Raw genomic sequence first — 23,657 nt, 5'->3', positions numbered from 1 at the left:
GAAAAAATAACCTCTTTGCAAAGTTATCAGTGAAGTGATTCTAGCTTAATATTGGCTGTACATTAGCATTTTTCACTTTTACTGTGATACGTCATAAAAAGAAAAAAAATGAATGTATAACTCCTTAATAGTTCTCATTCTTTGTAATATAAAACTGGGGGTAGTTGTCCAAAATATGGAAGCTGCACACAAAATTAGTTTAATTTACCAGACAATTTCTCCCCTGTTACTGCACTTAAATAAATATTTATCCAGAAATTTAAAAAATGTAATAAAAAAATATGAATAGCAAAACACCTCAAATGTTAGACTGTTGAAAGGAGATAAAAAGGAGAAAAGGCTCATATTTTTGTCCCTTCACTTTACTGGAGCTGAATTCCATTACTTTGCTTGCTCTTTCTCAAATCATGTAACCAACTGTTACCTCATTAATAATATAAAATATCTCCTGCGTGATGCGGCATGCACATCCTTGTCATGGAGTTTGGTCATGCAGTCCTGAATAAGGATGTGAGACATCTCTGTTTTTTTTTTTTAAGTCTGACACAAAGTTTCTTTTTTCTTTTCCTGATGCAGTGTGTTCATGATGACAAACAGGATTCCGGAAGAGTAGCAAAAACAACTCATCTCTGAATGGAACAGCTGAAAAGTTACTACTGCAGCTCAATCTGCAGCCTCATTCTAAGGTTTTCACCCAGCTCTCCTGTCATATAGTCTCTGTCTTTAGAGTCTTCTAGTTTATTCAGATCTTTCTGTTTGTACAGAGGGATGCTGGTGATCTCCAGTGTGTAAGTCCCCGGCCAGGTTTTCTTCTTGGTGGTGTGTAGGTAGCTCAGTCCCCCTCTCTGCTGGATGTGGAAGAACCCATCCTCATTGCCAGAAGAGATGACATAGCGCACATGGTTGGTGAGAGGCTTGATGGCTGGGATGACTTCCAGGATGTGCTCCTTGGGATTCAGCTCCGAGATCTTCAGATTCAAGTTCAATGGGCTTTCAATATCCAAGCTTGCCAAGCTTATGGGTTGGTCCTATAATGGGAAATATGCAATTCTATTTTCTTTGTTGCTCTCAGGCATGTCACAGGCTATGACATGGTCTCAAAAACAGAGCCTTTTTATAAAACTTTCATAAGATTTTCACTTTTCAACAACAAAGAGATTTTATCAGGTCTATGGATGTCTGTTTAATGCTCCATAAGAGAATGTAAAAATATTTAGCAAGGACTTTCTTGGAAATCATTCCTTGAACAAATGAAGTGGACTGCTGGCTAACTTTAAAAGCATATATAACAATGCGGCGAGCATTCTTTGGAAAGCTGAAATTTTACAATCAGTAAATAAGATCTGTGCTCAAGAAAACTGATGTTCTGACCTCAGCAAGTGCAGTCTGATTGCTGCTCCTCCTCTTCCTGCCAGTCTTCTTGCCGAAGCCATTTATCTTGCACTCATAGCAGGCTTCTGGGGAGAGTGCATTCTCCTCATCTCCCTCTCCATCAAGAGGCAGATACTGGCCTTTTCCAAATCCCATGCCAGACACACAATGACTGGATGTCGCATGCAGAAACAACAATAACAGTGTGAGAAACAGTTATAGCAAAAACATAGTAACCTGCTATGATGAGGTGTAAATCTGGTCTTATAAGCTTAGGGAAAATCAATAAAGATAGGTGCTATGAAGACTTTTGTCAGCGTGAGCTACTGTACTTGAAGTCTTTCACAAGCAGTGGGTAGAGCAGTGTTTATCTGTCTTAAACTTAGACCTATATTTTTTCTAAGCACATGTAATCTTCTGCACTTATACTATATATAGACTCTGCACAAAATAAATTTCACTTGACGTGTTTCCCCAGTCTTGAATAACTTAGTTTTTATTACTTCTGCAGCTTATACAGTACTTGCTAATCCTCTGCAAATGTCACTTGTTTATGAAGTATACCAGAATCTAGATTGTTCATATGAATTAGGAAAAGCATACAGATCCCTGAGGTACTCCACTGATTATACTACAGTATGCCTGTTTGAGCAATCACTCCTTATCTGTACTTAGTTTACTATCCATTAGCCAGTTCGTGATCCAAACTCATGCATTAAAGCAATGTTATTGTATGTTTTACGTGAGATAAGATCACTTTATTAGCAATATACAATTTCTTGCATTTAGAATTTGTCTTTTCACATACCCCAGCTTGCTCTCCATGAGAAAGACAGACAGGGAGAAAAGCTTGGGGTCAGAGTGCAAAGTCAGCCATTGTACAGCACCCCTGGAGCAATTAAGGTTAAGGGCCTTGCTTGGGGGCCCAACGGAGTAGTATGCCTCTGCTAGCCGCAGGATTTGAACTAGCAACCTTCAGCCACAGGCACAGATCCTTAGCCACAGTGCCACTACTCCGCCCAAGGTTTTAAGCCTTCCATATTTCGTCTTTAAACTCTGCTTTTCTCATTTTTGATTGTTTAAAAAGTTCAGATCAATGCAGGCGTGCAGGAATTCCAAACTATAACCCGAATCAATCTACTACTACTACCTAATTTTCACCTCCCTAATGGTGTTTCCTGCTTAATGTGAGAAAATCAATAACTTTCCATGATAAGCATTTCGTCCTATACACATATGTTCCTGATTTCGTTATATATGAGTTTATATTATGCACCGTACTGTAATTGACATCTGAATGTTGTGATCTGCAGCATATTCTTAGCAGAATACCCTTCCCTTTGATTTTTTTTTTAAGTCTGAGACTCATGGATGGATTTAGGTCACATTCCTTTTCTTTAATGCTTGTCTGTATCTCTCCAGAAAGCTGAGAATCTAACTGTTTTGAGGAAGTAACTCTCCACCATCACTTTCGTTTAGCCATGTTTCTGGGATTTGAATTACATGGTATTTTACAATTAGAATCACAGAATAATCCATTATGGAGCCGCCTCTGTCTCATGTATTTTGTTTCATGGCATTTAGGTTTGTACTAAGTACTGAATTATCTGGCCTTTTTACATTTTGTTTCTCACTTGGGCTCTGTGTTACTCCACTTCTTATGAATATCCTTTGCAGGTTTCTAACCTCTTCCATTCTAGTTGAAACATTTTTGGATGTCTCTATACAGTAGTTCCTTGCCCCAGCCTGTCCTGTGTTATGGATTTACATTTGCCTTTATTCACCTTTTACGCATTCTATATTATGATCTGTGCTTAATATAGATACTGTAAGTATTGTCTCAACCTCTAGATAATACTATATATGGTTTTATTATCAGAAGGGAGATAATTTATTTGACAGATGGCATCATGCGTCACTTTTCTTTTCAGCATGGAATAAACAATTTATAAATGCTCTGTATGAATAATGCTGCACAGTTAAATATACAGTTTACAGGATTAATAATCATGGTTTCAAATAATGCTATGGCATGAGGTTCTTGAAAAATATCAATGATTATATTATGCCATATGCAAAAACACATAAAATACTAAAAAAAAAAAACCAAAGTCATCACTAACCAAACTGAAAAGAGATTGTTTTGGTATAAACACTATGTAATTTTCTGCTGATGTACTGTAGCATAACAGGCTATAGATTAATTCTTACCCTTGTCCCACTCTGTAATATCCAGTAGGGCAACCACACAAATAGCCCCCCTCTGTGTTGGAGCAGCCATAACTGCAGGGGTTCTTAAAGGAAGAGCATTCATTCACGTCCTCACAACTGGTAGTAAACTGATCAAAGGAATACCCGGATGGACAGGCACACTTGAAGCTCCCCAGAGTATTGTAGCAAGATGCAGCACCACAGGTATTCGGGTTGGAACATTCATTCTCATCTGCGTAATGAAGTGACACGTATTTAAATATACAAATAAACACTCTGTATTTGTAAAGACTGCAAAAAGATGCATTCAGAACTGTCACAATAGGACGAGTTCAAGAAAAGTCACTGCTGAACTATTGAGGCTGTTCCAAGCAGAGCAGAGCTTGCCGTGCTGAAAGATGAAAGACAAAGCCCAAAACAACAACAAAAAAACTAGAAAATTCCATGCTTTCTTTGAAAAAAAAAGCATGAAAGGAAAAAAGGGTTGCCACTCATCCATTTAAGCCAATTCTGGATAGGCACATTATTTAAGCTTCTTGTTTGGCGAGAAAGTTTGGGTATATGTTAAGTTTTTTCTGTGTCCCCACCATCACCGACCCCCCAAAAACAAATACAAGAGTCCTTGATCACTTCAGTTTTGGGTTGGCATATTGGAAACCTTTTTGTCTTTTTCATTATGTACTGTAACTTTCAAACTTCTATATAAGACTTTTTGTGATGATGCACAGATAAAGGGGATTTGATTTGGTTGTCAAATAATGTGTATTCTTCAGTCAAGGCTAAGTGTGCAGCTGTAGATGCTTTACCAAAATATTTGTTATATATATTTATACTGCATTAATATATATATATCAACACATTTCTAACTACCAAGTCCCTCAGAAAGTAAATTATATATTTTGGTGTATCTCTGTCATTAAAAAAACCCAGAAAAATTCATTATTAATTGTGCTCAAGAACAACAGTTCCTAACTGTCCAGCTATATAAAGAATCTCCAGGCCATAACTCTATATGAAAATTGGTTTGTAATTGATTTATCTGGTTAAGTATCAATAAAAAGCAAGCTTATTAAAGTATGCTTCTTGCTTAAGGTGGTGTTTTTAATTTAATAATTCTGTTATTAAAAAGCAAGAACCTTAATAAAAAATAAAATTAAGAACAAACAGCCTGCCTGTGCAGTTAATGATATGTTGTGTTGGGGGGTCACATTAGTACTGTAGTCAAAAATTAAAGTTGCCATTTATAATCTGTTGATTAATGATACTGTACATTTTACACTGAATGCAATGAACTTCTACTAAAACATCTATGAAACTGATCATCTGTAAATTGAACACGGATTGGGAACAATTTAACACTAATAAACGGTAGCTGCACACAGCAATTAAGTACTGATATGAATGCTTCTTTTACAGTACACACTAATTTATCTCCCTTAAAAGCCAAGCTTAAATTCCAGTCAAGTTTAAAAATATCCTGCTTAAAATGTAGTCATGCACCAAACTATTATCACAAGATATAAATTAGTTTTTAAAGAACATTGTTTCTTAAGCCCTTGCCACAGGACAAGAATTCTCGACTTTCCCCATGTTTAGAATAAACTCACAATCACTCGATTTTGTGGCTTAGTACAGCCAACGTTGAACCTGTGTGCTCTAGCCAAGCTGCACAGACAGTGGAAATGAGGTATTATCTTTCTTGAAGAATCTGGAATGAGTTAGGGGATTCAACGCTAGTCCTAGAGAGCTGGTGTGTTAGCAGATTTTCATTTCAGCTCAGTCCTTAATGAAAATCTAATATAATACAATATATAGTACAATACAGTATAACACCAGAAAATAACAAAAAACAACAAGAATAACACATTTCAGTATTCAAGTTACCAGAAAACAGTAACAGGGTGATTTCCATCTTCCCCATTTTCAGAACTGAAATATACTGTAAGAGTTCATACATAACAATAAAGTAAGAGACAACATTCCACAGAGCAGACTAAAGTAATCAACATTAATATTTTGAGTCAGCGTTCTTAAGAAAAGGAATCAAGTTTTGGATGAGAGCAAAATTCCTCAGGAGTGATGCTGCATGTTAAAACAAAGTAACAAATATTTATCCCTTGTAAAGTGTTTCCAAGAAGTCATCAAATCACTCACCGACACACTGGTTCCACTGGTAGTGTTGGATGTAACCTTGAGGGCAGCTGCACCTGTAACTGCCAAGCATGTTTTGGCAGCCATGCTGACATCTGTGGTTGCTCACACACTCGTCTACATCTGCCCCACAGGAAAGAGGATAAAAAATGACTTCAGATTTCAGAATCATTCACCGTCTGTGGTTAATCTGCCCCCTTTTCAACTTCTGACCCTGCACTCATTCTTTAATCTCAACTGCAGCTCGAGAAACATTAAAGTGAATCCAACTGTCTGTCACCTGATCGACAGAGAATTTTCCCTGCTTAGGAAAATGACTGGATTTTGTGCTTCACTGAAGCTGTTTCTATAGCTCTTTTGTGCAATAAAAAACACTCGCTTGTTCCACAAGTTCCTTGATTTTGAAGTGTGGGCTGACTCCTCTGACCCATCCACCAAGAAGCTATGCATCTTTTCATTAACACTTATTACTGGAGGCTCAGAGCCGTTTGGAGGCGAGGTGTCTAAATGTCTAAACGTTATCAGCACCACCCTGTAAGTACTTGGGAAGCCACAGGGGTCACCACGTCACTGAGACATTGGTTGACTAATACTAATCTCACTTTACCTGCAGCACCCAGCCAGCTGTGAAGGAAATGTTGGTCACAGTCAACTAGTGACATGACCCAGGCTTGGACCTGTGACACCAGGATCAAAGAGCTCAAGCTGAGCTGGAATGTACACCTTTGCTGTTTGAGCCACTTGCAAGCCCTGTTTAGGACTTTTTAACCTCTTCTAGTTTCTTAATTCAGAGAAACATCTTACAGGTTATTAATGTTATCAATTGGTGATGGGAGAAGAGGTTTGGCAAACAGCATGAAAGTACTGCTGCACACTCAAAACTGATTTTTTAAAAGTGGGAAAACAATAAACGAATGTCACTCACAATTTCAAAGACAAAAGAAAAACAACAAAACTTAAAAGTTAAGTGTTGTTATCTTGGCAGTGTACTAAATAACATGAAAAACATACAGTAGTACAGTACATTTAAGTATAATAAACATAACAATATATCTTAAGGCCCATATTAAGCTGTACCATCACAGCTGAGTCCAGTGGAGTCCAGACTGAACCCCCTCTGACATTCACAACTGAAGCTCCCAGGAGAGTTCTGACAGATTCCTCTTGCACCACAAAGAGAAGGCTGGGAGGCACACTCATTGTTATCTGGTCAAAAAAAAGATCAGTGATTTGAATTTTCTCATTCATTTGCCACACTACTATACTATTTTACTGTTACTGTCCAAAACTTCCTCTTCAAAATCTCATGACATGACTATTTAAACAGGACTGTAAAATACGAATATATTTTTAAATTACACTTTTGCCTTAGGTTGGCTGAATTAATAAGGTCAGAAGACTAACCTCAGAAAGCTACTGTGGTTTCAGTAAAAACACTTAATTTGAAATATTAATATATATTTGTTCTTGAATTGAAAAAAGAATACTAAAAGTTTCCAAAGTGGATTTGGATGTCTCTTCAGTATTACGTAGCTGAAACATGAAAAATTACTAAAACTAAAAGATAGTTTGCAACAAACATGGAATACAAAGTGAAAGGCTCACCAATACAAGCAGTGTGATGCTGTGTGAATCCCGGGGGACACTTGCATGTGAACCCCCCAATGGTATTGACGCACAAGAACTGGCAGTTGTGTTGCTTTGTCTGACATTCGTCAAGATCTGAAATGCATGACAGCAATTCAACAATTCAACAATTCAAAATCTATCGCTATTAAAAACACTTATAAAGAACAGATAAGAGGGTTCAATTTTAAAGCTTTTTTTCCCTGTCTAGTATTTTTTACATTGACCCTTTGACTATTCATTTTGGATAGCTACAGTACATGATATCCATCTTACTGAAGCACTTTTGTTGATTTTGGTTCACTGCCTCATTTCCCTTCTCCTGATTAAAGACCTTTGATCACAACTGTATCCATGCCATAAACTGTATTATACTTCCTTTTACTCTAAAATGTCTGGTCATATCTATTGAAATAATTCATGCTGTTTTGTCTGTCTTTTGTTCACCAACATTTCCTGGAAAACATAATACTGTGCTCATAAAGTTTTATATATTTTCTTTTTTCACCCTTTCTCTATCTTTTCTGTAAAATGCAGTCATGTAAAAAAATGTACTTTGCCGTGCCTTCCCATTATGAAGCAGAATGGCAACTTTGTTCCTTGTTTTATTACATTTAATTAATATACTATGTAATGTACTATGTATGTAATAGAAACAGTTATTACTACAGTTTAAAGTTTTGCCTACACCACTCAATCATTTAACTTTAATATTATTCTAAAAAAATAGAACATTATAATTAACAGAATCCAAGGAACTTTAAACACAAATGGACCATTTCATACATGTTTTGAAACATTAACTTTTACTTTTTGTTTACTTTTAAGACAAAGAAATAGTGTATACAATCTGTAAAATCAATTATTTTATATTTTTACTTATTTTGAGTTTCCGTCTATTAAGGTTTACAGGTTTGCTCCCTTTTGTTTAGGTTAACATTGACACTGCTGCTAAGTGTTTTACCAGTGAGTTTTCCATGGAAATAACTGACAATACATTGTTCTTGCATTAAATCTTAAAGCTGTCTGGAAATTGGGAAATGCCTTGGACAAAGGTGAAAGAGGTGGAGTGACTGAAAGTTCACATTTACTGAAAATATTTCATTGAAAGTCTTAATGCATTGCAGTTGTTCTGATAATTATAAAAATATCATACATACACTAATCTGCTAAAAGTAGGTTAAATTAACAAAAGTTAAATGGTTTAAAGTGAAGAAAATTAATGTACAGTTAACTCTATAAATTAAAAAGCTGATGTTCTGCTAGATTTGTACATTGCAAAATATCCAATAACAAATAATTATTAAATGTTTTTTTTTAGTTTACAAGAAACATGCAGTCCTACTTTAAAAAGAATATACTGCAAACAACACTGATACTTTATTGCAGTAATGCTGAGTAATTGCATCTTATGCTGAAGCACAGATATTATTATCTTGTACTGTACTTATTACCAAACCTTACCTATAATCAAAACCCAGCTAATTCGTAATGACAACTGTTACAAATCGAGTTAGTCTTCAAAGACTTTTTTAGATTTTGCTGCCTGTGATCTCAATATTGTACCACACAGAGATAGCTTGTTGAAATCAAGCAAATAAAAATCTGGAGTCAACTGTACCACTTTTGACATTTTTGCTCGGGTTTCACTGTTTCTTACTGTCTACCATACCAAGATTAATTTCAACAGAGAACGATTTTGAAAAGGTTGCTGCTGTCTGCAGTGCTTCATTCTGTTTAGCTAAAGTCAAACTGCATTATGTGAGACGTGAGAACCCCGTTTCATCACAATTTTGCAGTTCATGTTAACCATCACCCTACTCTCCACATTCACATTTCACCTGAGAAGAAAAAGAGACCACAGCACAGGATCTATAGACTTCAATGGCAGGCACACTACAATGTGTGGAGGGCCACATTTCTGGCCCTAGAGCAGCCAGTAGACCTATAGCTCTTCAGCAATACAACACCTTCAACACAACAACTAACGAGAGAAACAAAAAAGTGCTTCTTTAACAAAAAAAATTCTTATGATCGGTATAGTTTGAAAACAATTCACCATTAGTAAAAATGATTTTTGCATTTGCTTTCTTACATCTGCGCTTTCCCTGTTCCTTGCTACTACTGCTCTACAGCCCTGTTGGATATATTTTTGTGTCTTTCTTTTCTTTTGTGGCTCCTCTTTTTTTCATCTGTTGTGGTTTTAACACCTTGCTTTTGAACTCTGTCAGATGTGGCTTTTTTCCCACCTTGCCACGTCATTACAAGGATAATTTGTTTTATGTATGGAGCCATTTGGGAAGTTTGTCCCATGTGGGAAATCAGCTTTGCTGGCTGGTAATATATACAACACAATATATAATAGAGTTAACATATCATCAACCTCTTTTAACAAATAAGAAACATAGATGCATCAGATGAGCAAAATGATGATGATGACCCATGAACTGAAGCCAAAATGGCAGTCTAAAAAAATAAAATTCAGGTTGCAGAAAACTACCTTTGCAGGTCCTTCCATCTTCGTGGAGGATGTAACCACGGGGACAAGAGCACAAGTAGCTGCCTTCGGTGTTTTTACAAATGAAGTTACAAGGCTTGGGAGACTGGACACATTCATCCATATCTGAAAGCCACAAAAAGATGTTTGAAACAATTGGATTCATTTATGGACTTTAGAGAAACAACTAAATGAACACAACCAAGCACAGTTCAAAGAAAGACATTTTAGCTGAACACGCAGAAAGTAAAGTCACTTACCCACACATGATGTTCCACTGATATCTGAGGTAAAACCTTGTTTGCAGTGACACCTGAAGGATCCCATGGTGTTGATGCATTGTCCATTCTTGCACAAGTTGGGCATGACTCTGCATTCATCTATATCTGTTCATAAGTATAACCAGATCTGAATCACATTGAATCTGGATCACATTGAATCTCTGAACATTTTACACAATTCAAGATCAACAGCTTCTGAAATTTTCATTACTGTTTTTGGATTGAAAATAATAGCTATTTGAATAAATATTAACAGAAAATAATTATAATAGCATATTTCAATAGAATAAATGTCTCCTATGTTATGCTAAACATTGGAAAATAACATTTCCAAATACAAGTCTGCACTGAATGAATTATCGCAGGCAAATTAAGAATGCAAATGAGAAATGCACACCTAAGGCCCAAAGAGAAATAAAATTCCAGAGAAAAGATGTCAAAGAAATTAATGTAGACAGAATATGTTGTCTGTGTTAATTGATTTGTGAGGTTCTGATTGCTTTTAATTAAGCAACTGTGAAATTAATCTAAACTGGGTTCAACATTGTAAATCCAGGCATGATCAGCAGCCTATGTTAAAAGAACAGAAGTAAAAAGAAAGACAGAAGTTTTTTTCAGGAACAACTTGCAAATTGAGGGTTCAAATCCAAGTTAGGATTGAATAAACCTGCTGGGAGACTCTGTTGTTGTTTTCTTGCACCACAATATTTGAGAGCCTTAATGCACCTGTTTCAGAAAGAGTTGAGACTGAAAGCAAGGCATAACACTATCAGTGTGTATACAGCTTTCTGAAGGTTTCCATAAACTCCAGAATCCTTTAGCCATCAGCACCCCAGCCTGTCTCCTCACCTGTGCCATTTGTTGTGTAGCCAGGGCCATGGGGACAGAGCTTTTTATATGGCCCAGTTCCTGGCAGGGGGCAGAGGTCACATTGGTTACCCCAGCCTCGGCCCCCGTCACAGCAGCACTCTGACCTGGTTGTGGGGTTACGGCTGCTTGAGGACATTTGGCACATAGTCTGAAGCACTTCAGTAAAGCAGAAACCTTCTCGATAATCTGTGAGGGACAAATTGAGACATAGTAGAGACAAAAGGTCTAAAACAGACAACAGTACAAAACCAAAACATGGGGAAGTTGTGGACTTGCTAATCTCTCTCTCTTCTCAGGATATATGTTAGTTTGTTTAGTCTTTAGACAAGTGAACAAAATGAAGAACTTTGAACTGAAATAGATTATATTAGCCTTTTTGAATAAATTAAAATTAGAATTAGGCTGGTATAAAACATTGCTAAGTTTTTAAAATATAGACCCTTCTTCCAGGAGCCATCTACTGTATGATATTCATATCCAGCTCATCGTGGTATATCTATGAAAAACATAAATATAATTATATATAATTACATATAAATATTCAAGGACTGAAGTGGAAAACGCACAGTTCACAGGTTTCAAAAGAGAACTTATTTGAAAAGAGGAAGACATAAAATTCTGAAACTATATAGCAAAAGGCAGAATGTACAGTATTCACCCTAGATATTTTGAAAGCTGGTAAAGGCATTATCATTGTACTGACAATAAAACATTAAAGGTCACTCTATGTCAGAAAAGTAACGAATTAAGGAATAAATAAGGAAATTAATACAGCCAAAATGTTGTGTTTCTGTGCTTCTCTTTTCAGTAAGAAATAAAACCTTTACTGGATCCTTTGTTGTAACAGGTTCAATAAGAATGGTTTTAGTTTCAACCTGATCACAACTGAAATCGAATTTTGAGAGTTAACTAAACAAAAGGATGGATTCGAGGTATGTTTACTGGTAGGTAAAGAGATCTGGGCAAACTAAGGCAGGGAGGACTGGTTATTCTGCAAAAGTTGTGATGGTGCCAGTTATAAACATGAGGAACCAAATAAAAAAATAATTAGGTTAGAATTAAACTATAATCTATTTTGTAAAAATGATTTTCAGACACATACAGGAGTTTGTTCTGCCAGATGAAATTGGTGATTACTTAATCAAGAGAATATGTTTCTTCAGAACAAAAAAGAGATACACTGAAACTTATGCTGTTAAGAAATGCTGTTGGAGTATTACTGTATATGTTGCCACCAAAAATCAATGCAATGCAGTCTATCTTTGGAAATCTATTATGGTCTGGGCAGTCAAGGTGCTACAGTTGTTGGAAAAAAGGGAAGAGACAACAGGTGATATAAATACCTAAATATGTAAGGCCTGTAAATGGAAAAAAAGCATGGAAATTGGAATCTATGTCTTTCTGCCCTCTTAATTGGAAAGAGTTCACTTTTTGGGAAATTTACTTTACTTCAAGATACAATAAGTAACCAAAATACAAAAAGCTGGGATACAGATCACTGGAGAAGATATGTAGAGTCACAGGATACATTTCTGCATATAAAGAAATGTACTGTTCTGACCCTTCCATCTCACCATTGTAACACTGACAATGTTCTCAGGGAAACAGATGGGTTCAATTCCCAGAATGAACAGGGGTGGGTGGAGGCACAGGGCAGGCTAAGGTATCATGAGACAGCATGAAATAATCAGACCATTTTGTGTTTGGACAGATATACGATTTGGGAGAGGTATAAAAGACAATCCCAAGAAGTTAAATTTATCGCCCAGTGCAAATCTGGACAATGCAAAGATTAAATAAAGCCACTCTATTTGATCAAAAACCTTTTCAGCAACTTACTGAAATGAAACACTGAAACTCATGGATTTTAATAAGAAGTTTCATGAACGTTAGGAATGAAAAAACGGACTTGAATATGGTTTAGTTCCAATCTGATCATGAGAGACTATAGTTATACATTTTAGATAAAGTATTCCCTTTGCTAACACGTTTTGCTCCTTTGTGGTGTTTGTATTTAACATACAAAATGATAATTGTCTATTAATTAGCTGCTTGTTTCTTCTGTATTCATCTTAAAATTAGACTCCTCTCAATTAATTTAGTCCAACTACTGTGATTAATAATAATAATAATAATAATAATTGCTTACACTTATATAGCGCTTTCTGGACACTCCACTCAAAGCGCTTTACAGGTAATGGGGACTCCCCTCCACCACCTGGATGATGCAACGGCAGCCATAGTGCGCCAGAACGCTCACCACACATCAGCTATCAGTGGGGAGGAGAGCAGAGTAATGAAGCCAATTCATAGATGGGGTTTATTAAGAGTCCATGATTGGTAAGGGCCAATGGGAGATGTGGCCAGGACACCAGGGTTACACCCCTACTCTTTTCGAGAAATGCCCTGGGATTTTTAATGACCACGGAGAGTCAAGACCTCAGTTTTACGTCTCATCCGAAGGACGGCGCCTGTTTACAGTACACTATACTGGGGCATTAGGACCCATATGGACCACAGGGTGAGCCTGGTCGGTACCTGGATGGGAGACCTCCTGGGAAAAACTAAGGGTGCTGCTGGAAGAGGTGTTAGTGGGGCCAGCAGCACCCTTAGTTTTTCCCAGGGAAAACTAAGGGAGTTCGTTTTCTCCCATCCAGGTACTGACCAGGCTCACACATGCTTAGCTTCAGTGGGTTGCCAGTTGTGAGTTACAGGGTGATATGGCTGCTGTCCATATTGCTTGCGTTTGCTGATAAAATACCATTTGCAATCTTTAATGTACTAGACTTGTTTTTAGTTTTAAGAGGTTTATGATAGATGCACATTTGTCAGCAAAATAAGTAAGTTAATATGGATTTTTCAGATCAGATTTTCAAAATACAAAATTATTTTGTGCTGAAGGTAAGCAATCCTAGTTAGGGCTGTGCAAATAGGTTTGATTTTATTTGACATGGATGTTGCAAAATAATAAAGCCTTTGAAACTAATCTTGGGTCTACTCTTTTAAATATATATTTTTAACTACTGTATATATCCTAGCATTTTGTTTGACTTTTTAGTTGCTTTCCCACATTATCTAGAAGATGCAACACCTAACTCTTTTTTAACCAGTAGTCTGTTCTAGCTCACCTTTTGCCATTTTGTATAGTTTTACTGCAAAATCATGAACATGCCGACATTAAATGACATCTGACAGGTGTCTGCCCAATCTTGAATTTTAATCTGATTGAATTTAATTTGTTAACTCTATTGTGTTTGCAGCAACTAATTTGGTCATAATCAAACCACATAATTAGATCATTATATGATGCAACATCTGGAAACTCCAGGCACACACTGTATGTAAGACTCCTTTTTGTTCATTTAACTCTGCATTCAACACCATCATCCCAGAACTCTCAATAAACTTTCATTTGAATGTTCCCCTCCCCACCTGTCAGTCAACCACAAACTTCCTAACTAATAAAAAGCAATGTGTGTAGATGGGCTCTTATTTGTCAGACTGCTAACTTCGAACACTGATGCACCTTAAGGCTATGTGCTGTCCCCATTACTTTACTCCCTGTATATTAATGACTGTACCACCAGCAACCCCTCTGTCAGACTACTCAACTTTGCAGAGGACAAAATTCTGGTGGGTCTTATAAGCAATGGGGATGATACACAGGTACAGAAGGGAAGTGAATGTCTGGTAACATGGTGTGCCAACAACAACCTTCAGCTCAATATTATCAAAATAGTGGAAATGTTATTTGACTTTTGTCCCTCCAAAGCCCACCTTCTTAGAAACAGTCAAAGTCGTAGTGACTATACAGTAGTTGTGTCTTTCACGATTTTAGGAATAACCATCTCTAACACCCACAGATAGGATGCAAATGTTATCAGCATCACAAAGAAAGTGCACCAGAGACTGTACTTCCTGCATCAATTTAAAAATTCTAAATTTTTCCCAGCCAATTCTCATTTAGTTTTATAGAGCCATAATTGAGAGCATTCTCACTGCTTCTATTTTTGTTTGGTTTGGCAACACGCCTGCCCATTCTAGAGGCTAACTGCAATGCACTGTCTGCTGTGTAGAGACTCACTGGCTGTCATTTGCCATCTATTGAAGACCTGAAGATTAAATAAGTGAGCAGAAAAGATTGTCAATGGCGACTCATCCAGAACACCGTCTGTTTAAAAAATTTGCCTCACGGCGACACTACTGTTCAATCAAAACCAAAACTGCCCAGTATCTGAACAGCCTATTCCCCATGGTTGTCACCCTGTTTAACCAAAAGTGTGCACAGTATATACACTAATTGAGGACCTGTGTTCTTTGTGTGAAGTGTATAATGTACAGTATGTAACTAACTAATTTATTAACTTTAAGTAAGGACGAGCAGTGGTCCTCGCAGAACTGCACTGATTATATCACCCCAATTTAAGTCACGTTGACCCCAAATTAGGTAGCCTGTAAATGATTTAGCAATGAGCTCCCCATGAATGTGTGTTGTGTCAATAGGAGAGAGGCAGCTGCTCATCCGTCCACTTCATAGCCCTGTTGTGAAGCTGTGTGGCTGGCAATCTGAGCCCAGCCAGAGTTCTGCGGTGCACGGATATCGTTCCTTTTATTGGGGTTGGATTTGGAGGTGCTTGGTCATAATCACACAAATGGTAGCTTTGCACCATCGGCTTCTCGGCACATACACCAAAAGTCTAGAGTTAAATTGACAAGACACAAATAAATAAGGTGGGCCTAATGACTTCCTTTTGTCTGGAAACTTCGTGTTCCCTTTAAGTCTGTTTTGTCAAAGCTGTCAGAAAATTCTCAGTCCATAGGTAGTGAAGCCAAACTTCTTATCAAAAGAATGTGGGCCCATTACTTGGTCTTTTTTTAATGGAATTAATAAAGTTGCTGCATTTAAAATAATTCTCTGGAGAAGCTGTCATTTTCTTCTTATAAAGGAGAACGAGACTGACGGATGCTTACCGATGCACTGTGTCCGTGTTGCACTCGACTGGAAACCATCATTGCAATCACATATGTAGCTGCCCAAGGTGTTAACGCAGCGTCCATTTTCACATATCCCAGGTTTGGTGCGACACTCGTTTTCATCTATGAGAACAAAAGCACAATCATCTGTTACTTCAAAAAAATCATACAATTAAAAAATTAGTTAAAATCAATTTTTCCAATCCATTGAAAACTGATACAGAAATATGCTCAGTTACAAACCTCAAGGGCTGTATTCCTGCAGGATTTGTATGTATTTTTCATTTATCAACTAATTAAGGACACCAAAAAGAGGTGTATTTTTGTTCAAATACTGTACTTCAATTAAGTAACAGACTGAAAGCCATAGACTGCTGAGTTCAGGAACTGCTCTTATCCAATACAGATTGAGTTCTAAATTTAACTGCAGTTACTGCTGTAGTTTCTCACCCACCTGACATAACTGCAACAACAACAACAACAACAACAACAACAACAACAACAACAACAAAAATTCCAAACAGAATATAGATTCTTACCTTGGCACCCTTCTCCATCTGGCTGGCGTACCATTCCCACTGGACAGATACACATGAAGGTGCCAATCAAGTTCTTACAAGCCATGCCCCTGGACTCACAGTCATGGAACCCTTCTGAGCATTCATCAAGGTCTGTTTCACAGTAAATGGTTAAGGCTCAATAAAGCATTTGAAATAGGCTGGTTACATAAAAAAACACTCATAGGTGTAAAAAGTGTGAGTTGTTTAAAAGCCATGTTGCGATTAAATACTGCAGTGGTGGGCTGGGAATTAAATTACTTTCTCCTTGTAAGAACTTTTAATTGCAGCTTTTCTTCTGCAAGTCTCTCTTGTCAGTTGTGATTGATTGTGCAATATCTTCGTGTGCTAATCATTCAGCAAAGGGATAAAGTCTTGCCCGGTGGCGAAGAGCTACTAACAGAATGCTTGGAATTGCAAAACATCACACTGCAAGCTTTTTAATCTATGAAGCCAAAAAATAAATATGACAAGTCTTCGATACTTTTTATAGTTGAAAAACAAAAGGATTAACTAAGTACAATTAAGCAACCCTGTTGAACTACAGTAAATCTAAAAATCTCATTTAAAATGGCAGTGTAACTAAGAGGCTACATTCTAAATGGCACTTGATTTTTAGACAACAGATTAAAACTGCATCGAAACTGTGCAGCACTGATAAAATATGTGTCTCCAACTTCCCAATTATTATCATGTGAAAAATCTTCTCTAAAACTCCTGCCTAGACAATTTTGAATCTGCATAAATGGCATCAAGGTGAGCAAGGTAACACAGAATCAACTCAATTTAACCTTGGAACACGAAGTCCAGAACACAAGCCTGAATAATCTCTACGTCCAGAGACAGACTACAAATTCAAGTCAGTAGGCAATATGTTATAGAGTGAACAGAATGAACTGGTGTTTTGGACTCACCTACGCACAGTTATTATATAATAATTTTCTTCAGTGTGACAATTATGGCATTTGCTTGAACATCCTGGCCACATTTCTTACCTTTACACATCCTCCTGTCCTCCCTCAGAACATAGCCAGCTGGGCAGGTGCACTCATAGCTTCCATATGTGTTGATACATCGGAAAGCACACAAAAGAGGGTTTTGGCCACATTCATTTATATCTGCAAGGAAAGAAAAACAATAACATAATGGTTCACAAACTACTGGAAAAAGTACTGGAAAAAAAAAAGATTGTTTTCATTTGACAACTTTGTTAAGATCAGCCATGGCATTTAATACCTCTTGAAAAGAGGTATTCATGAATGAAATTAAATAATACAAATGATACAGATTTTATCTGTCAAAAACTGAAGAGGAGAAAAACTTTCTGGAATCTATTCACAGAGTTAAATTGTAAATTCAAATCATTCAGCAATTTCAAGCAAAAAAAAACAGTTCTTGACTATTCTGTATTTAACACAAAACTCAGGTGAACAGGATGTACAGTAACCATTAGGTTTGATATGAGTGTGAAGCACGTTAGTTATAGTTTTGATTTAGACCTTGAATACTTACACAGGTGAATGAATCGACTGATCTAAAAACTGTGACCACTGCGCAACACAGAAGTAAGCGATGTCAAAAAACAATCCAGACAGCACGTCTTTAGATTGCTGTTCGGACATGAGGAAAACATGCAAACTCCACAGACACTAGAGCTGTAAGGGTCCTGGGTTCTGTTCCAGACTGGGGTCACACAACATGTCATACTTATAAATATTCGTACTCATACTTATGTCATACTCTTAAATATATCCATACTTATTTATACCAAACTGTTGTGTCCAAAGCACCCTTTTAGACCAGCAATATACAGAAGTGGCTCACCCTCACAGGTCATCATGGGCCCAGGTTCAAATCCTTCTTCACAGCTGCACTCAAAGCCCCCAATCACATTGGTGCATGTTCCGTTGCCACAGGGATTACCTACTGAACACTCATCAATGTCTGCAAAGAAAATGGAAAAGCTCCATCACACAGCACACAAGGGGGCAAAGGGACACGTCTCCAAATCGGAAGAAATCAACAAGACATTTAATCAAGCCACCTACCTACACAGTGCACTCCAGTGTAATTCAGAGTGTATCCCATAGGACACTCACATCGGAACGATCCATCTGTGTTGATGCAGTGTCCATTGTAACAGATACCAGGATTCTCTGCACACTCATTGACATCTGAAAATTGAAATAATAAAATTGTTCAAAATTGTTTTTTAACAGCACATCACATTCATATTTCTTCCCAGGTTTGTTTGATGCTTCCATACATATTCACTATGTGGACAGTGAAAACCATTTGAAAAAAATAATGACATATGAATATTCACGTATATTATATTATACTTCAGGTGGGTAGCTGCGTCAGCATGTGTAGGCTGCAAAGGAACAAGTAATAGGTTTATTCCATGCTGAGAAGAGAAGAAAGAAAACACAACGTTTCGGCTCTGGAGCCTTCTTTGGGTTTGCTCACACCCAAAGAAGGCTACACAGCCGAAGTGTTGTGTTTTCTTTCTTCTCTTTTCAACATGGAAAAAACCTATTTATTTGTTCCTATATTATATATGAGCAGTTTCTTTGTAGACAGGAGGAGGACATTTATCTGAAAATAAATTATTTATTTACCATTTTGACCACATTTGCTAATTAAAAAATGTCCTTTTCTTCACCAGTGTGTAATGAATAAATAGTCAAGAAGTTCTAAATAAGTTAGTCAACAAACCTTCACGAGTATCTTCTTTTCCTGGAATAGTACCATAGCCAAAAGGGCAAAGCTCCTGGAATGCAACTGCATATGGGAAAAACAAGTAACACATTGCATAAAATACAAATTCATTTTTGCTTTAAGTTAGACCTTTAAACTAGATGACACAGTTTGATAAAGGATTAGAATTTTTTATCCGTTCATCTTTTTAACATGCACAGAAAACGTGATTTTAGAGCCTCAATTCCGTCAGATGTCAGCGGTACTTGTGAAATCAGAGGAGTCAGAAATGTGTTCCATGGCGGAGCAATGAAAAAAAGCGACTTGTACCTTCGTGTTCTTTGGGGCAGAGCTCACATGGATCCCCCCATCCTTCTTTGGGCATCTTGCTGCAGCAGCACTTAGCCTTGGTTGTGTTAAAGGGCTGAGGCGCTGAACACATTGAATTTTCAAACTTGGTGAAGCAGAAGCTCTCGCGAGTGTCTAGAAAAGCAACATTTCCGCGATTTCAGAAGAAGTCTAAAATACTTGGAGAGGGAACTTAGTCGCAACTTGGGTTCAGTCACAAATTTTTGACATGCTCAGTACTTGGTGAAGCTTTACTCTTTTGGATCCGAACAAAACATCTTATTTTCCCCTGTCATATTTGTGCCAGTTCACGCAGAAAAACATGTCGATATCTGCTCAGCCGCTATAAAAGGACACCAACATACTCTAAGTTAATTTTTAAATTATTTTAAATTCAAATTATTTACTAAAAACTAACAGACAGCAAGCATCAAAGCATACATTATCTATAGCTAACATACTGTACGTTGTCAAAACCAATGAGACAATGAGGCAATGTTTAATGGATAGGGAAGGTTTGATTCTATAATGGACCTAAATCGAGGAAACATTCTCAAACGGGACAGAATTAGCTTCTCCTGTTTTATATAAAAATAACAATGGCAAAAGGGTAGCTAGTAAAAAATACGATAAGCCTGATCTTATTTTGTTATTTATATTTTGGAATCATCTAAAAAAAATGGCAGAAATTGGTTGACATGGTCTTCTAAACACATTTCTCATGAAGCCACAGGGCCATTCCAAGTTAAACTCAGCAACAGTACCCAAGTATTTCTTGCAGTAGCAAAATACTAGTATTAAGCATAGATGTTTAATATATTTTATTGAGACTGAATGAACTAGTGTAATTTAAATACTGGGGAATTTACAAAGGTAAGAACCTCCACTATGTCTAGAATTCAGCTATATTGCATGTGTGCTAAAACTACTCTCTCATATTACTCCTGTCCTGTGTAGAATGAATTGATTCCAGTACAATATTTAGTAAGTTTTAAGTTGCTCATGCTTGCTCTAATATGGAATGGCCTTTTAATTCAAGGCTCCACACAGCTGGCAAAAGAACATCCCAGGGGCATGCATTATTACACAATCCTTTGAGTCTTTTGAAAAGCATTTAATAGAATAATGTATTATTGTTGTTCAGCAAATTTTAAAAACACTACTGTACATTTTCGAGACAAAATCTATTAATGATAGCATCAGGAATGTTTAAAGTAACACAATAATCTTTTCAAGATTTGGGAGTGTCACTGCATACCATAACACCTGCGTCCACTTTCTGATAGGACGAATCCTGGCCGGCAGACACATTCAAAGCTTCCCAGATTGTTGAAGCAGGAACCAAATAAGCAGATATTGGGGTCCTCATCACACTCATTGATATCTAGGGCAAGTCAGAGAGAATGCCTCAGTAAACTGAAGGATCACAATCATTCTTTGCACAGAGAAGGGTTTCCACATCGAAGGGTTCAACAGAAAAAGAAGAAAAGAAAAAGTACTGTACAAATTGAAGCAAGGACTCTTCAAGGAGTTCTCAAAGAACTGTATTGAATTGATTAAAGAATTTCAGTGCTTTCAACAGTTATGAATCAGTGTGCTGCTTGGCACACAATAACTAAATCCAAAAGAGTGAGAGTGACTACTCTGTCTCCCCTCATTGTCAGTGGAGAGTGAAGGGAACCAGACAAAGACAGAAACATTATGGTTGGAGACCGCAGATGAAATCAATCCATGGCCTTTTTTGGAATATAAGTACATTCTTCATACAGAACTCAAACCAGTAATTTATTTTACTAACCACACTGCACACACATATAAGCAATGTTAGCATACCACAGGAAGAAATTTTGCTTTCATACTTTAAACAGAAAGTAGCCCACTGGAATCCTGCCAACTAGTCTGACATTACCAATACAGCGGCAGTAAGCCTGTACCGCAACATTGGAACTTTTCTTTAATTTGGAATCAACAATTATTTTTGTAATGCCAACACAATTTCTGAAACAGCCAATTGTGTTTTTTTCGACATCTTGACTTCCATTTATGCAGACATGTATGGAAGTGTAGGAGCACTCCTTTGGCTTGCTCATCATCAAGTCATTCACAGCTTTTAATACAGCAGTGGCCTCAAATCATGACCTTCACAGATGGTACTGACTTCAACTGCCAGGGAGGCAGCAGGGGGTGCTCTGTCACCGAGACCCTAACCAAGCCCCTGCCAACTAATCTCACCCTACCCTCAATAAATAACTCACCCTGTGCTTGAGTGAGGCCCTTATTCATCCATCCACCTCAGGGTAGTGAGGGAGTCAGAGCCTATCCTGGCAAGTAATGGGCTTAAGGCAGGATACACACTGGATGGGTAATCACAGGGCAGACACAAAGACACGCACACGCCTATGGCTAATTTTCCCAAATGTTATTTAACCTACTGTACCAGTATTAGACTGTGGGAGGAAAACAAAACATTCAGAGGAATCCCACACAAACATGGGGAGAAATACAAACTCCATGAAGATAGTGCCCCAAGTCTAGAACTGGGTCCCAGCTCTGTGATGCAGCAATACTGATCACTGCAGCACTGTGCCGCCCCTATAAGACTGTAATGACTACTATCCAAGTGGGCATTTATAAAATGGCCTTACCAATACAATTGTCATTATGCACAATGTATCCAGGAGGACAAAGACAACGGAATGTTCCATCAAGGTTCTGACACGTTCCTGGCGAGCATGTTCCGGGTAATGTCAAACACTCATTAATGTCTGTTTTAAGTTAAAAAAAAGAGTGAATTATTATTAGGCTGACTTTGGAAAACAAGTTTTTAGAGAGTAAGAAATATATTTTTACATCAGTTCTTAATTACTTAATTACTAAATACAGCGCAGGATATATTATTTCCAAAAGTGTTTGCTTACCAATGCAGTTCTTTCCATCAGGTGTAAGTTCATAGCCCTCCTCACACAGGCACTGGAAGGATCCAATACTGTTGATGCACTGGCCATTTCTACATAGTTGTCCATAGGAAGACCTACACTCATCAATATCTAGAATGAAATTTAAAAATGATTTTTTTACATATGTCTGCATATCTTTGGTATTTAGTGCAATAGGCGGTTTGGTTTCATGAAAGTAAGCAACTGTAAACATGCTAAGTGACTGTTGTGTCACTGAATGCATGTGACATAAAATGAGGTTCATGTTGAAAAACCTCCCATGGTTGTATTTTAAAAGTAAAAAATCACGCCACACTGGGCCTCACCTATGCAGTCGTTGTTATGTGTAAGCTCAAATCCTGGATAACACAGGCAGTTGTATGAGCCCACTGTATTTTTGCAAGTTCCGTTACCACAAGGCTGCCGTTCACATTCATCAACATCTTAAAAAATGAAAATACACAGAAATTACCCATCTGGAACAGCAGAGGGAGCTCTCACCTTTCAGGGCCCTCACAGTTTACCATCTGATCGCCACCATCTTTTAGAAATTCTCAAATTGTCCTAGTCTATGTTAGTAGTGCCAACTGACAGTATGGGAACAAAAACAGTTTATATGTTGAATAATTAAAGCAGGGCAAACCAAGTTATTTGTTATATTATTATAGATACCGCCTTATAATTATATTTATTTCTATACAGTACTTGACTCAACATTGACTTTGTATAGACTTATAACAGCAACAAGTTCGAGACAATGGTTTACTTCAAATGTGGCTCCATGACACATAGTTGGAAGGGAAAGATTTCATTCAACTAGTAAGTGTACACTCACCCATACACATCTTCCTGTCTGGGGTTGCCTTAAAGCCATTGTGACAGACACACTGGTATCCTCCCAGCAAGTCTCTACATTCCCCGTGGCTGCAGACATTGGGAATTTCCAGACACTCATTACGATCTTTAAGGGGGGAAAGTTAGATATCAAGGTCAAAGCTCAGTAGATGTACTCTGCTAATCAACATCACCCATCACAAGTATTTTTAGAAAGCACACACTGCCAAAGTGTATATTTCCATCTGCCCCACCTTTTCCTTACACCACTTCTCTTGGTCATAAAGCTGTAGACCCTCCC

General features: G+C 37.4%; 1 protein-coding gene across 1 annotated transcript in view; it reads right to left on the bottom strand.

Annotated features, from left to right (window-relative positions):
* Nucleotides 1-344: 344 nt before the first annotated feature.
* The window catches only part of fbn2a (fibrillin 2a), a 113,261-nt gene continuing 89,948 nt past the window's right edge, over nt 345-23,657 (bottom strand). Inside the window, exons 45-65 of the mRNA XM_006626927.3 lie at nt 23,358-23,483; nt 22,849-22,965; nt 22,505-22,633; nt 22,232-22,351; nt 20,845-20,970; nt 19,569-19,721; nt 19,257-19,322; nt 18,587-18,712; nt 18,363-18,482; nt 17,534-17,656; nt 16,521-16,652; nt 15,979-16,104; nt 10,987-11,193; nt 10,117-10,242; nt 9,860-9,982; nt 7,339-7,455; nt 6,811-6,939; nt 5,737-5,856; nt 3,583-3,814; nt 1,372-1,543; nt 345-1,028 (exon numbers count right to left, since the gene is read on the bottom strand). Of these exons, the coding sequence (XP_006626990.2) occupies nt 654-1,028; nt 1,372-1,543; nt 3,583-3,814; nt 5,737-5,856; nt 6,811-6,939; nt 7,339-7,455; nt 9,860-9,982; nt 10,117-10,242; nt 10,987-11,193; nt 15,979-16,104; nt 16,521-16,652; nt 17,534-17,656; nt 18,363-18,482; nt 18,587-18,712; nt 19,257-19,322; nt 19,569-19,721; nt 20,845-20,970; nt 22,232-22,351; nt 22,505-22,633; nt 22,849-22,965; nt 23,358-23,483 (3,065 nt within the window). The 3' untranslated portion in view covers nt 345-653. The remainder of the gene's footprint in view (nt 1,029-1,371; nt 1,544-3,582; nt 3,815-5,736; nt 5,857-6,810; nt 6,940-7,338; nt 7,456-9,859; nt 9,983-10,116; nt 10,243-10,986; nt 11,194-15,978; nt 16,105-16,520; nt 16,653-17,533; nt 17,657-18,362; nt 18,483-18,586; nt 18,713-19,256; nt 19,323-19,568; nt 19,722-20,844; nt 20,971-22,231; nt 22,352-22,504; nt 22,634-22,848; nt 22,966-23,357; nt 23,484-23,657) is intronic.

This window comes from Lepisosteus oculatus, chromosome 3, assembly GCF_040954835.1.
Source record: "Lepisosteus oculatus isolate fLepOcu1 chromosome 3, fLepOcu1.hap2, whole genome shotgun sequence".
NCBI classification, from domain to species: domain Eukaryota; kingdom Metazoa; phylum Chordata; class Actinopteri; order Semionotiformes; family Lepisosteidae; genus Lepisosteus; species Lepisosteus oculatus.
The sequence above is the reverse complement of the archived record's forward strand: the minus strand, read 5'-3'. Positions and strand labels throughout refer to the sequence as shown.